The sequence below is a fragment of the Salvelinus fontinalis genome, chromosome 3, assembly GCF_029448725.1.
Source record: "Salvelinus fontinalis isolate EN_2023a chromosome 3, ASM2944872v1, whole genome shotgun sequence".
NCBI lineage: Eukaryota > Metazoa > Chordata > Actinopteri > Salmoniformes > Salmonidae > Salvelinus > Salvelinus fontinalis.
The window spans coordinates 43,484,083-43,498,813 of NC_074667.1; the positions used below are offsets into that span (position 1 = coordinate 43,484,083).

At 42.1% G+C, this 14,731-nt stretch overlaps 1 protein-coding gene across 8 annotated transcripts in view; it reads left to right on the forward strand.

Moving 5' to 3' along the window:
- The window catches only part of pax7a (paired box 7a), a 59,287-nt gene that overhangs the window by 32,424 nt on the left and 12,132 nt on the right, over positions 1–14,731 (forward strand). For all 8 annotated transcript variants that reach the window (XM_055916385.1, XM_055916392.1, XM_055916394.1 and 5 more), the window contains exons 6-7: positions 6,397–6,562; positions 7,157–7,350. In XM_055916385.1, coding sequence (XP_055772360.1) covers positions 6,397–6,562; positions 7,157–7,350 — 360 coding nt within the window. The remainder of the gene's footprint in view (positions 1–6,396; positions 6,563–7,156; positions 7,351–14,731) is intronic.

The following is a 14,731-nucleotide window of genomic DNA, read 5'->3' on the forward strand; positions in this document are numbered from 1 at the left end:
ACTCCATATTAATGCCCATGATTTTGGAATGAGATGTTCAACAAGCAGGTGTCCACATACTTTTATATATAAATACTCAGGCAGACAGGCATAGAGGCATTCAGTTACTGTTCAATTGAACATTAGAATGGGCCAAACTGGTGACCTAAGCGACTTTGAGCGTGGTATGATCGTCGGTGCCTGGATCGCCGGTTCCAGTATCTCAGAAACGTCCGGCCTGCTGGGCTTTTCATGCACGACAATGTCTAGGGTTTACTGAGAATGGCGTGACAAGCAAAACACATCCAGTCAGCTGCAGTTCTGTGGGCAAAAACAGCTCATTGATGAGAGTTCGAAGGAGAATGGCAAGAATCGTGCAAGCTAACAGACGGGCCACAAACAGACAAATAACGGTGCAGTATAACAGTGGTGTGCAGAACGGCATCTCGGAGCGCTCAACTCATTGGTTCTTGTCACAGATGGGCTACTGCAGCAGACGACCACACCGGGTTCCACTCATATCAGCTAAAACCAAGAAGAAGCAACTCCAGTGGGCATGCAATCACCAACACTGGACAACTGAGGAGTGGAAAAACAGTGCCTGGTCCGACGAATTCCGGTTCCTGTTGCGTCATGCTGATGGCAGAGTCAGGATTTGGCATAAGCAGCATGAGTCCATGGCACCATCCCGCCTGCAGTTCAGGGAGACGGCGGTGGTGTAATGGTGTGGGAATGTTTTCCTGGCAAACATTAGGTCCCTTGATACCAATTGATCAACGTTTGAACACATCTTGTAGAATCCATGCCCTGAATAATTCAGGCTGTTCTGGAGGCAAAGGAGGGTCCGACCTGGTACTAGGTGGGTGTACCTAATACTAACTGGCCACTGAGTGTATATTCCTTTATATAGTTTAGGATAAACATAATGATGCTATAGAGATGTGAAATAGAGATTAAGTAGAGATTTACTAGGTTGTTGTCCCGCTAGGTGATTACCAATGGCAGGAGAGAACGGCATAGTAGGATTCAGTAGTAACAATGGCAGAGCCCACCCAACCCAACCGTCATCCATGTTCCCACCAGTCTGGTTTTATGTCGGTTCCATAAAGGAATAAACAGGGGTTATGTAGACTGTGGAGGAGAAATTGTTGCAATGCATCTGTGTGAATGTTCTAACAGTTTCTTATTATTAGAAATGAAATGACTTTCCTTCAGTCCTTCTGTATTCCTGATACTTATCGAGCTAATCCCACTCTCCTCTCAAATTCACACTCCCAGCTACTCTAATTAGCATAGTGCCAGTCTGGCAGGCAGGCATAGAGAGAAACAGCAAGATCTAGTGAGGGTGGGTAGTACGTGGTATAAAACCAATGAGGATTTCTATGTTGTTTTGCCTCTTTGCACTACTGTGTTCGTTGTCTGTTTGTGGAGTGCGCCATTGAAAATACATGAGAAGGAGGGTTGGTCCTTGTTTTTGTGGCGCATTGTTCACTTTGTAGAATGTGTACATGTGGCACCGTTGGCTTAAGAAACATATCATTCTTACAATAACTCCCTTTCGAAAAAGCTCTTCACGATTGTCTGAAATTAAATGAAGACAATTAGATTCTATTTGAGACAAAGGACATTTTAGAAAGGGTTTGAATGCAATGTAATGTCATGCATTGCAGTGTTGTGTTAGTGTTATCGAGGATCAGTGATTACCGAATCAGATCCTCAGCTCTGTAGATTCCATTGTGTTATGTTTATTATTGAGTGAGGCCAAGAGAAACAGTGGAATACAGACCCAGGCAAATGCCACTCTCTCAGATAAGAGATGATATTAAAGGATATGTATATGCCACATCAAAGCTATATCAAAGCAACTGTTGTTAACACCTATCTCTCCCCACCTTCACTTCACTAGACCCGGGGACATGTTTTCAGGACCTTCAACTTGCCTGACATTCGTTCCAACCTTCATGTCCCCCAACCCCCGCTACAGTCCCTGCCACCCCCTCCATGTCTGTGCTCAGCTCAGCTCAGTAGCTCAACCGCTTTAAAGCGGGTCTCTTTTTGTCTCCCAGGCTCCAGTAAGCTCTAGTCCTAGGAGATGTGGTGGTTCCCCAGGTTTTCTACCCTCCCCCACTCTCCAACTTCCTCCAGTATCTTGCAGGGATTCACACATAGAGTCCATGTTAGCCCCAGTGTAGAGGAAGCCAGGTAACTAGCAAACCTCTTACACTGACAAAACAAAACAGGACTGACATGGATGCTGTAGATGCAGACTTTGAGGTACATATGGAGGGAGAGGGAGGAGGGATGAAGCTCTCTCTCTCTGTGGTGTAGAGGAATTAAACCGGATTGGGGAGAGCAGAGGAGAATCTGTCATCCAAGGTGACTTTGTGATCGGGTTCCAGAGTACAGCTTCAAATCCTCCTCAGCTGCAGGCTGTGCGTGTGCGTGTGTGTGTGTGTGTGTGTGTGTGTGTGTGCGTGTGTGTGTGCGTGCGTGCGTGCGTGCGTGCGTGCATGCGTGTGTGTGTGTGTGCCTGCCTAACAGACCTGGATTGAAATACATGTACGTATGTATTTTTTTAACTGACAAATAAAATCAATCAATCCAAACTGTGCAGCGGCCAATAGATGAATGGAAAGAGACATCTGTTACAAAACACCAAAAAGTTGAATGACATTCAGAGATTGTCAAGCCAAGCCTTTGGTACTGGAGAAGCCTACAAGGTATATATTTTCTGTTTGTCGAGGTTGAAATAATCTCTTTATTGTGGTGTTGAAAACGCAAACCATGATATTGAAGGGCCTGAAGTTGGTCTGCTTTGTTTATTGGTTGTGTGGTGCTTTGGCACAGAAACCTGTTGAGGGGAATTCGTTGCGTACATTTGAAATAATTATCAATAAAGCCTTAAAATGTTGAGAATCTGATTACCCCCTAGCTCATCATTGTCTGCTGCCGGCTGTGATCGTAGTGTATTGAAGCAGGCAGGGAGAGTGAGCTTGTTTGTTGTGGTCGGCAAACCCTCAACCTTCTGGCCCGTAGCCATGTGTGGCATCGACTGTGCCACAAAAGCATGCTGAAGTGGCAAAGTCCATATCCACGTTTATAAACACAGGGTCGCTACAGTTATTATTATTTTTGGTCATAAACATTATTTTGAGTTCATTCTATGGAGGGAGGGTGTATATTTTTCAGTACAAGGGGAGGGTCATGTGAATTTGTATTTCATTTTTTTATGACACCTACCTCTATTGGAAGTATTTTCAAACTATTTTCTTTAAATAGTCTACTATTTGAGTATTTTCAAATACCTGGGTTAAATGCATAGGAGTATATTTGAGTCAGTGTATTTGAGTATTTTCAAATACTTTCCAATATTTAACAACTTGTCTGTTCAAAAGAAAAGTATTTAAATGCTTACTTCCAAATGTCTTTGAAAGTAATTAGAAATACCCAAAGTAGAATTTGGACCCAGGCCTTGTGTGTGTTTATCTCAGAGTCTTCTGCTGTAAAACCCATGGCTGCTGAAGTAAAACATTCCATCTCCTCTGAATCAGCAGTGACGCATGACCCCTCTCGCCCAACAATACGGTATTGACCTGGGCACATTGGGCCCAATGTTTGCCAGCTTTAACTCGATAGGGCTGCAGCCTTTGGCATTTTAGTTGACTTGAGTAGATCGGCGTCGCGGCGGGCTCGTTCAAAGCCTCAGAGTAAATTCACTTAGACAGATGCTCTTCACAGGCTCCCCTCTCATTAAGGTAGAAGGGTGGCTATGGAGACCACAGGGCAGGGGAGGGAGATGTTGAGACATCTCCATACACCACTCTGAACTACATCCTATAATGCAAATTATATACTGACATGAGGAGGGGAGGGACATTCTATCAGGAAATTGTGTGAATTAGGTATCTGAGGATTTCGTAAGACAAGAGTTTGGTAATGTGTTTTGGTGAGAGAGCAAGATGGAAAAAGAGAGAACAAAACAGAGTATTAGAAAGAGAAAAGTGAAGTGACGGAACAAGAGAAAGTGGCAAAGGCATTTCTGTGTGTTTTGTGCATGGCATGATGGAACACCTCCTGCCTGTGGCTTGGCTGACATAAAAATAAGGAAGTTTAAAGAGGGGTGGGGTGAGCTTCAGAGGTCAGATGTGAGGGTGGCACTGCAGGTGATTGGGCGTCTCTGGAAGGAAGGGGTGTATCCCCATGCCCATCCCGGGGAGCAGGCAGCTGTTTGTCTGGCCCCAGCGGGAAATCAGCAGCTCCAGCTCAGAACCAGCACCACGCTCCACTACATCCCAATAGCAGCCATATCAGTGGGGGCACCAGGGGAGCCCTGAGCCCTCGCAGTGCTTTATTTGGTCTGGAAGAGTTTGTTTGTTGAATGGAAAGTGTGAGGAAATGATCTGCTTCCAGAAGAGGCTCCCTGTTGGTTGGGGTTAGGGTTAGAAGTTGAGAGGCTTGATTCATGCGAGTGGTTGTACAGTGGGGTATTTTGACATCTCAGTCACTTTTTTATCACATGAGACACTCTTGATGAAATTGAAACTAGATGCAGACATGATTAAGGCCTAAGAGACTCTGTAGTGACTCTGTAGTATAACACACAATTCAATCCGAGATCTCTCTTTTTGTGATTGAGAGATCTCTGTGTATGTGAGTTTATGTGTAGCATATGTTTGTGTTCAGGAGAAGGAGAGGCCCCAATAACAGTGAGTGTGTCCCTGTGTTACTCCCTTGAAAGTTAGGCTCTTTAAGAGCTGTTTAAAAGGGACGCCCCCTCTTTGTGCCCAGTGTTCTGCCTGGCGTATGGAAGCCCTTTTGTCCAATCCTTTCATCTGGCTTCACAATAGGCCAGGCCGTTTGAAACACAACAGCAGATGAACTGCGCTGACAGTGTATTAAACTCTGATGAATTGCCAGTGCGAGGCATAGATCAGTGTCCTTCAACCTTTAGCACATACTGGGCCCAGGCCTTGTCTTGGTTAAATGGAACAGGTTGCTGGCTGTATGGCTGCTCTTTTCAAAGGGCCTGATTATATTCATGTTTTGTTGAAGCAGAAGCCTTTTTAAAATGTGTAAATCACTGCAGTTTAAAAGGAGCCTCTTTAGTCTCTCCCATTCAGGGAGTTGACATTGTGCATTCGTGGTTGAAAGTTGATAATGGTGTTGGACATTTTGTGTGCATTTCGGTACAATTCTACATTTGATTTAGATATCTTAAGAAGACTAAGATCTACAGGATGAGCAATTTACAGTCTAGACTGTGCAAAGGAATATTCATTTATATTTTTTGTAGATTACAAATAAACTGCTAGATCCATCCACCTTTTATAATATAATTGAAATAATTCACTTGGTATATATTTGCAATTGCATGTATCTGATTTAAAGAGAGAGAGATAAAGAGACAGAGAGAGAGATAGAGAGAGATGAAGAGAGATAAAGCGAGAGATAAAGAGAGAGAGAGAGAAAGAGAGAGAGAGAGAAAGAGAGAGAGAGATAGAGAGAGCGCGCGAGAGAGAGAGAGAGAGAGAGAGAGATAGAGAGATAGATAGAGAGATATAGAGATATATATTTTTCAGAGAGAGAGATAAAGAGAGATATAAAGAGAGAGAGAGTGAGTGAGTGAGTGAGTGAGTGAGTGAGTGAGTGAGTGAGTGAGTGAGTGTTGTAGTGAGTGAGTGTTGTAGTGCCATTCTTTATGGCCTCCCTCCAAATGTCTAATAGGTTCACAAACATACTTGAGATGTCTGATGCTGCTGCTTGTGGCCCCTACCTCTGACCCCTTAATGACTTCTTCCATCTGAAGAGGGCTTAGGGCAGCCTGTTGACATAGATCACAGCTTCAGCCACTTAAGAAGAAAAACAGGGACAGACCACTGAGCCTCAATGCCGGCTCTGGCTCCGGCTCCCACAGGGACTAGCTAGCTTCTCCACCACAACCAACAACACTTCTCACAGTAACAGGCAGATGAATCACAGCTGGCAGGACCACACAGTAAGTTCATTTGGAGCATTCCGAGAATCATATATCCATTTGATAATAGATTAATTGTGTTAGAATGAATGGAAGAGAATGGATATTCTAGTATGCACAACCTAGGGGTTGCTGAGAGAGAGAGTGCTTAGCTCTTACAGACGGTTTATCATTGAGGAGCAAACCTGAGGGGAAGTACCTACTATCTCTCTCTCTCTCTCTCTCTCTCTCTCCCTCTCTCTCTCTCTCTCTCTCTCTCTCTCTCTCTCTCTCTCTCTCTCTCTCTCTCTCTCTCTCTCTCTCTCTCTCTCTCTCTCTCTCTCTCTCTCTCTCTCTCTCTCTCTCTCTCTCTCTCTCCCTCTCTCTCTCTCTCTCTCTCTCTCTCTCTCTCTCGTTCTGTAGTTTGTCCTCTCCATCGTCCTCATCTGTGTTTTTCCCTCTAGGTGTGGTTCAGCAACAGAAGGGCCAGATGGCGCAAGCAGGCAGGTGCCAATCAGCTGGCTGCCTTCAACCACCTGTTACCTGGAGGCTTCCCGCCCACGGGGATGCCCAGCCTACCTACCTACCAGCTACCTGAGTCCTCGTACCCCGGCACTACACTGTCACAGGGTAAGACACGTACACACGCATTCGCACACACTCACACACAAGCCTCCACATCTGCTTACCCCAGAGGCTATGTTTCGGGTTCAAATGTTTGTATATATGGTTGTGTTTTCATCTAATCTAGGTAGCACTTGAGATACAAATATCTAAGGTATATCTGCTACACATTTAGCAGAATATTATGTCATATAGCAGTTATATGCTACATATAGGATCCATACAGGCAGTCGTTAAGCATGCAGCCAAGTCTTTGTTACATGATGACAGGGAAACAGCCTAAGGTTTTGACGGCGTTTGCTACCAATTACAAGAGCAGAATATTTCTAACCTACATAAAGCACATGGAAAATAGTCACATGGTGTCTGAGGCACAAGCCACTAAAACTTTACAATTTTAAATTATATTTTTTGAGCAACTCTCTAATACAACATTTGTATCTCTTTTAGTGGTTAGTTTTGGGGGATAAGTCTCTAAAGGCTGGGGTGTGTAAATCATTTTTCAGGGTTGTGAACAAGGCTGAACTTTATGTGTGCAGTGGATTTGGTTGTGGTACTCTTGTCTCACATCCTCACTCAGTGTTGTTGTTATTGGTTCAGATGGCAGCAGTACGTTGCATCGGCCCCAGCCCCTGCCTCCGTCCTCAATGCACCAGGGAGGACTCTCTGACGGCAGCTCCGCCTACGGCCTCTCGTCCAATCGCCACAGCTTCTCCAGCTACTCAGACAGCTTCATGAGCCAATCAGCGGCCAGCAATCACATGAACCCGGTCAGCAACGGCCTCTCCCCACAGGTCAGTTCAAGGCCAAGGGCACGTCTCCCTATTTCTTCCGTCTCACCTCTTTTGATGAATGAATGATCGAATTACATTTTCTTTGTCTATAAAATCGCCTGTTGGCAACCCATCCCTTACGGGATTAATTGACACATAAACAACATTTCAATGATTCACAGTGATAATTCACATTGATAGTTCGTCCGATGTTCTGTGCAGGGTGAAAATAATGTGTGAAAAAAATCCATACATTTTAGTAGATAAGGTTATCCAAGCAGTAACAATAATTCATGTGTACCATAAGCCATGGCCGTGGGAAGATGTTTTGGGTTGGGGGTGCTGAGGAGTATTTATCTCCGCAAATACAGGACTAATAAAGGTCCAGTTCACAAATGTTGTGGTATATTGTTATTTTCATATTTTTTTTCATTTATAATTGTCTTTCTTTATTTTAAGCTACATAAAGTTACATTTTTACAAAAAAATTCTGATATAGACATGGTATTACCATCTGACCATTTAAATGATTCAATGACCCAAGGTTTAAATGATGTATATAATTGCAATTTGCTGAACCAAAAGCAACTAATAAGTAATACTGTATGTCGATCCATGGTCTTTTCTTCTAGCTTCTAAAGCTCTGGGTTTTCATTGGCTCATGTAAATTGCTACAATTTTAAAACAATTGGATTAACATCAACAAATTAAAATTAATCTTGATAGAGGCACATCTGCTCCAAAACAGCAGTTTCCACTTTCCTGGGACACCAAAATCTTACTCAGAACATGAGAAACACATGTGAATAAAATAATTAGCTAAAGCTTAGAAATGTAGGCGCTTAATCTTCTACAAGTAATTGTTTGGAGTTGGTAGATCTTAGTACTATGTTATTCCATTCATCTTGTACCACTGTTCTTCAGCTCCAAGCCTGTACTGTGTCTATCTGTAGCTACAGAGCTACTGTAGGCTTGTAGAGGAGGGGCTGTGAATATGTGGGTGACTGTGTAGGGCTACTCTGCTGCCCTCCATGGCCTCCTAACCCTCCCAGTCATGCTGCTTCCCCTTCCCTCCTCTCCTCTCTGCTCGGCCCTCCACACACAGTGAAAATACTGTGGAGCATTAGGCAGAGTAATTAGATGCGCTGCTGTCCTAATTGGGGTTTGAATCAATAGGAGGCATTAGATTCCCCTCTAACCGAGCAATCCTCTTCTGTCATAAAATGCAATTGCTTTGCCCCTGTGTGTGTGTGTGTGTGTGTGTGTGTGTGTGTGTGTGTGTGTGTGTGTGTGTGTGTGTGTGTGTGTGTGTGTGTGTGTGTGTGTGTGTGTGTGTGTGTGTGTGTGTGTGTGTGTGTGTCTGTCTGTCTGTCTGTCTGTCTGTCTGTCTGTGTGTGTTTTTTTTTTTTTTTTTTCCCCCCGCCAGTCCCCACAAGGAAAAAGGCAATTTCAGGCTTAGGGGTTAGGTTTAGGTTTAGAATTAGGGTTAGGAGCTAGGTTAGCGGTTAGCGGTTAGCGGTTAAGGTTAGGGTCAGGGTTAGGTTTAGGGTTAGGGGTTAGGGTTAGGGTTAGGTTTAGGTTTAGGGTTAGGGGTTGGGTTAGGGTTAGGGTTAGGGTTAGGGTTAGGGTTAGGTTTAGGGTTAGGGGTTGGGTTAGGGTTAGGAGTTAGGTTAGCGGTTAAGGTTAGGGTTAAGGTTTAGGGTTAAGGTTTAGGGTTAGGTTTAGGTTTAGGGTTAGGTTTAGGGTTAGGGGTTAGGGTTAGGGTTAGGAGTTAGGGTTAGGGTTAGGTTTAGAGTTAGGGTTAAGGTTAGGTTTAGAGTTAGGGTTAGGGTTAGGTTTAGAGTTAGGTTTAGAGTTAGAGTTAGGGTTAGGTTTAGAGTTAGGGTTAGAGTTAGAGTTAGGGTTAGGGTTAGGGTTAGGTTTAGAGTTAGGGTTAGAGTTAGAGTTAGGGTTAGGGTTAGGTTTAGAGTTAGGGTTAGAGTTAGAGTTAGGGTTAGGGTTAGGTTTAGAGTTAGGGTTAGAGTTAGAGTTAGAGTTAGGGTTAGGGTTAGGGGTTGGTAAAAATAGGATTTTTAATGGGAATCAATTGTTTTGTCCCTAAAAGGATAGTAAAACAAACGTGTGTTTGGTGTGTTTCTGAAAAGCTGGGGATTCCATGTTATGAAAGCTGGGGATTCCATGTTATGAAAGCTGGGGATTCCATGTTATGAAAGCTGGGGATTCCATGTTATGAAAGCTGGGGATTCCATGTTATGAAAGCTGGGGATTCCATGTTATGAAAGCTGGGGATTCCATGTTATGAAAGCTGGGGATTCCATGTTATGAAAGCTGGGGATTCCATGTTATGCTCTTTGGGCACCTTCATTAATAAGCATTTAAAACATTACTCTATGGAAGGGGTTGAGCCTTAAGTAGCACAGAATGGAAAAACATTTGTATTGATGCAAATTGTGTCTGAGAAGTGAATTATACACAATTACCCATCAATACTGGCCAGTCTTGCCCACCCTTACCAACAAGATGTGGTTAACAAGCAGAAAATAAGATTGAAATGGTGTGTAAAGAGTTGAAAATGAATTTCAATGCTGCATTTGTCCACAATTACCCCCTCGTTCAGACGTGTTTTATTAGGATTTTTTTCTTCTTCAAATATTCTCAAAGCAGATTGGAAACATTCTTGGTATTACCCCTCTTTCTTCAGAGAATAAATCATTAAGGATTTTGGTGACAAAACAGAGATTTTCTCTCCTGCTGGAGCGTTGGAGGATAACATGGAGGCTCACAGCGTGTTTGATTGTTAATCATGGCACAGGGGCTTTAAGTGCTAATGCTCTCACTGCAGACCTGCAGAAAACACCAGGAACATGGAATGCTTTTTCCATTAATGGCTCTCCAGTACTTAATACGGGCTGACGATACAGCAGCTCTCTCCCTTTCTTCCTAGGCATTCCACTATGTGTTTGGATAATACATGTTTCCTGTTTAGCACTGGGGATTAGGACCTTGGATAATCGTAGAAACAGGATTTTCAATATTCAATTAGTCTATAAAATGGGTCTGAATTTTTTTAAATAATGAACCAGAAGATTTTTTTTTTTGTTAATTTTAAGCTAAATGTGAGTTATTGTATTGTATTAGTTATCATATTTGTGGTAAAGTAAATAGTATGTAGCAGTGATGTTTAAAACAGGAAAACATGTGGCTTTTCTATCACTCTTTAACTGTGGGGAGATGGATGTTCTCTGACAGAGGAATCAGAGTTCACACTCAATGTCCTGCTGCTGTAGTAAGTGCTCACACACACACACACACACACACACACACACACACACACACACACACACACACACACACACACACACACACACACACACACACACACACACACACACACACACACACACACACACACACACAAACAAACGCATCTACCACCACACACACATACAAACACACAACTCAGCCTGTCTAACTCTATCTATCTGTAGTTAAACAGATGTCGTGTCCAGTTCATTCAGGCAACTCATCTGGAATGTTAGAGATTTGTTGTTGACATAGATTTAGTCTGACATAGATTGAGACTGTGATTTTTTATTCGGTTGTTTATATACTGTATGTTTTCACTATCCTGTCTTCCTCTCCTCTATGTAATGGAAAAACTATACAAATAGACTCTCCATCGTGATGGAAATGAGAATTTTATATTGTGGTTTTTCAGACAGCATCTGTCCGGAGGAGATATGCCTGTGTGTTGGTATGTGTGAGCTATTTTCTCTAGTGTCTGATATTGATGGGCTACCCGTTACTGGTAAAGATTGACAAAAATTCTGTGATTCCCAGTAAATGGGCTGCGGTGGCCAACTGCCAAGTTTATAATGGAATCCTGCTGCGTTCAGCATTGCCGACAGGTCCTCGCACCCATCCCAATCCCATAACCTTTCCCGACAGCGCACATTTTTCCATTACGGCCGCTGGAAAAGCCATCCGTGCCGGCACTGGGGTTGTTGTCGTGTGGGATATAAATTTGGTTGGTTTGCGAGAGAGAAGCGCAAGCTATGTCAGGGGTGGGGAGGTGGGTTAAGCTGTGCTTGGCTGGGCTAGAGGTATGAGCACAGCGATGTTGTGTTGGTCCTGTTTCATCTAGTGTCACAGCAGGTGTTGAATAGAGGAAAGGCCAGGAGTATGAGGTGGTGGCAGGGAGCAGAAATATCAGCAGTGGCTGAAAACATTATTATTGCTTTTTTGATGGAGAAATATTTTTGTGTGTCAATCAACTGGCGCTCTTTTGTTTTGAAGACCTGATAGGATTTGTTTCACAACAAGTATTTCCCAAACTAATTTCTGAAACATTATATTTTTGAAGTCTAAATGACCCTAAATACCCACAATAGCTAGGTTTCCATCCAATTGGTGAATAATCATTTATATCAAAAAATCTGCATTTTCCCACCAGAGATGTTTCCCTCAAATTAAATTGTTGCAGATGAAAAACTGTTCTTGATGATGAAGTGCACATATAATACCTTTTGCGTTTAAATTCCCATGGGTCTAATAAAAAATGCAAGTTAAATGGGTTTCCATCGCATTTTCCACTCACAAAAAATGTTGCGTTATATAGCAAGTGCGTCTACTCTTGTATTGGCACGTGCTCTCTAGCCAACAGCTCTATCTGCACACGGTTGGCTGATCAGTTTGGCACCTGATCAGATTATGATTATGGAAAAAACGGCAAGATTATTTTTATTTGTCATCTACATTACTTGCATAAAACAGTTGGATGGAAACTTGGATAGGGACATATAAACAACTAGTTGTTTCAAGATAAATATACAAATCTGTGCTTTTGTCTCCGTAACCAAGTTTTCCATGCTGTGACGAAAGCTTCTGTTGTGATTCCTTTTACAGTGCCTTAATTACCAGGAAGTAATTGGGCAAATAGTTAAAGCATGCGATTGAAGAACTCATTAACAACAATTTAGCTCGACACATGTCCTTCTCTCTGCTCTCCATTCCTTAAAACCAAAATTACTTAGAGCACAATAAATACAATTGTACATTTGTCCTAATAAAATGTAGCCTTGCCTTTGTTCTAATTGTTCCAAGTTCGAACAGTTTATCTGTTACACATTTTAAGCACAGGTAGTTGCATTGTATTTACAGAGCCTGCTGTACCTGGTTATGGCATGGTGAAACAGCAGCACTGTAAAAGGAAACATATCCAAAGCTGAGGTGGTCTACATCCTCCCCAGAAACAATGTTAGGTCATATACAACTCTATGGCCACTATCTTCAAATAAGCCTTTGAAGCCCTAGTTATTCTTGGGAGATGTGTTCTTTGGCAGCCGTTTTGGCTAAATTCCTCTTTATTGCATGACAGGGACACCTGCTGGAAGAGGGGAGAAAACAACTGCTGCTCATGAGGCTCCAGCAGTACCAAGAGCTAGAGTTAGAGTTTGTGTTCAAACCTTACAAGGGAAGAAGCCCTCTGTAATGAAATACAAACATTGCAACGTTTTTAGACAAATCCCAGGGATATTGAAGTTGAGGATAACATACAGAGGGCCACGATGCATTGTCTCAGAGTGAAATAACATAAATCCATGTAGGAAAATACTGCTACAAGTCAGTCTATCAACCACACTCAGGTGTACTGGGCTGTTGAACCCAGCACATCTTAAAACCACATTTCTGTACCTCCAACAATTATTACTGTGAATAAATGATGAATAGACATATTGGACCTTTTTGATTAAACCTGGAATGGATCCAACAGGTCCACACACAAGATAACTGATTAGGGAAAAGAAAAACTATTAAACATGACATAAAATTCAAGGCTTCTTTCTATGTGTTAGGAAGGAGTTTGAGCAATAGCTTGAAAAAAATAACCTACCGTACCAGTCAAAAGTTTGTACACACCTACTCATTCCAGGGTTTTTCTTTATTTTCACTATTTTCTATATTGTAGAATAATAGTGAAGACATCAAAACTATGAAATGCCACATATGGAATCATGTAGTAACCAAAAAAAGTGTTTAACAAATCTAAATAGATTTTAGATTTTAGATTATTCAAAGTAGCCACCTTTTGCCTTGATGACAGCTTTGCAGACTCTTGGCATTCTCTCAACCAGCTTCACCTGGAATGCTTATCCAACAGTCTTTAAGGAGTTCCCACATATGCTGAGCACTTGTTGGCTGCTTTTCCTTCATTCTGCGGTCCAACTCACCCCAAACCATCTCAATTGGGTTGAGGTTAGGTGATTGGGGGGCAAGGTCATCTGATGCAACACTCTATCACTCTCCTTTTTGGTCAAATAGCCCTTACACAGCCTGGAGGTGTGTTGGGTCAATGTCCTGTTGAAAAACAAATAATAGTCCCACTAAGCGCAAACCAGATGGGATGGCGTATCATTGCCGAATGCTGTTAACTTCTCTAGGATATGTGGGACGCTACCGTCCCACTTGGCCAATAGCCAGGGAAAATGTAGAGCACCAAATTAAAAAAAATTATATAAAATCAAACTTTCATTAAATCACACATGTAAGATACCAAATTAAAGCTACACTCGTTGTGAATCCAGCCACCATGTCAGATTTCCAAAAGGCTTTTCGGCGAAAGCATAAGATGCTATTATCTGATGATAGCACAACACTAAACAAAGAGAGTGTAGCATATTTCAACACTGCAGGCACGACACAATACATAAATAAATAAATAAATAAAATATAAATCATGCCTTACCTTTGACGAGATTCTTTTGTTGGCATTCCAATATGTCCCATAAACATCACAAATGGTCCTTTTGTTCGATTAATTCCGTCCATATATATCGAAATTGTCCATTTATTTGGCGCGGTTGATCCAGAAAAAAACAGCTTCCAATTTGCGCAAAGTCACTACAAAATATTTCAAAAATTACCTCTAAACTTTGCCAGAACATTTCAAACTACTTTTGTAATACAACTTAAGGTATTTGTAAACGTTAATAATCGATCAAATTGAAGACGGGTCTATCTGTTTTCAATACAGGAGACCAACAAACTAACGCTACTTTTCTAGTCTTGCGCAACTCTCAAACAGTACACATGACATTACACTGTTTCCAGGTGGCCTCACTTCTTCATTGCACAAAGGAATAACCTCAACCTATTTCCAAAGAGTGGTGACATCCAGTGGAAGCGGTAGGAACTGAAAACAGGGTGATTAGAAATCCAGTATTCCAATGAAATCTCATTGAACAGACAGTGACTTAAAAAATATATATATGGTTAGTCCTCTGTGTTTTGCTTGCTACATAAGTTCTGTTATAATTACAGACATGATTCAAACAGTTTTAGAAACTTCAGAGTGTTGTCTATCCAAATCTACTAATAATATGCATATCTTATATTCTGGGGA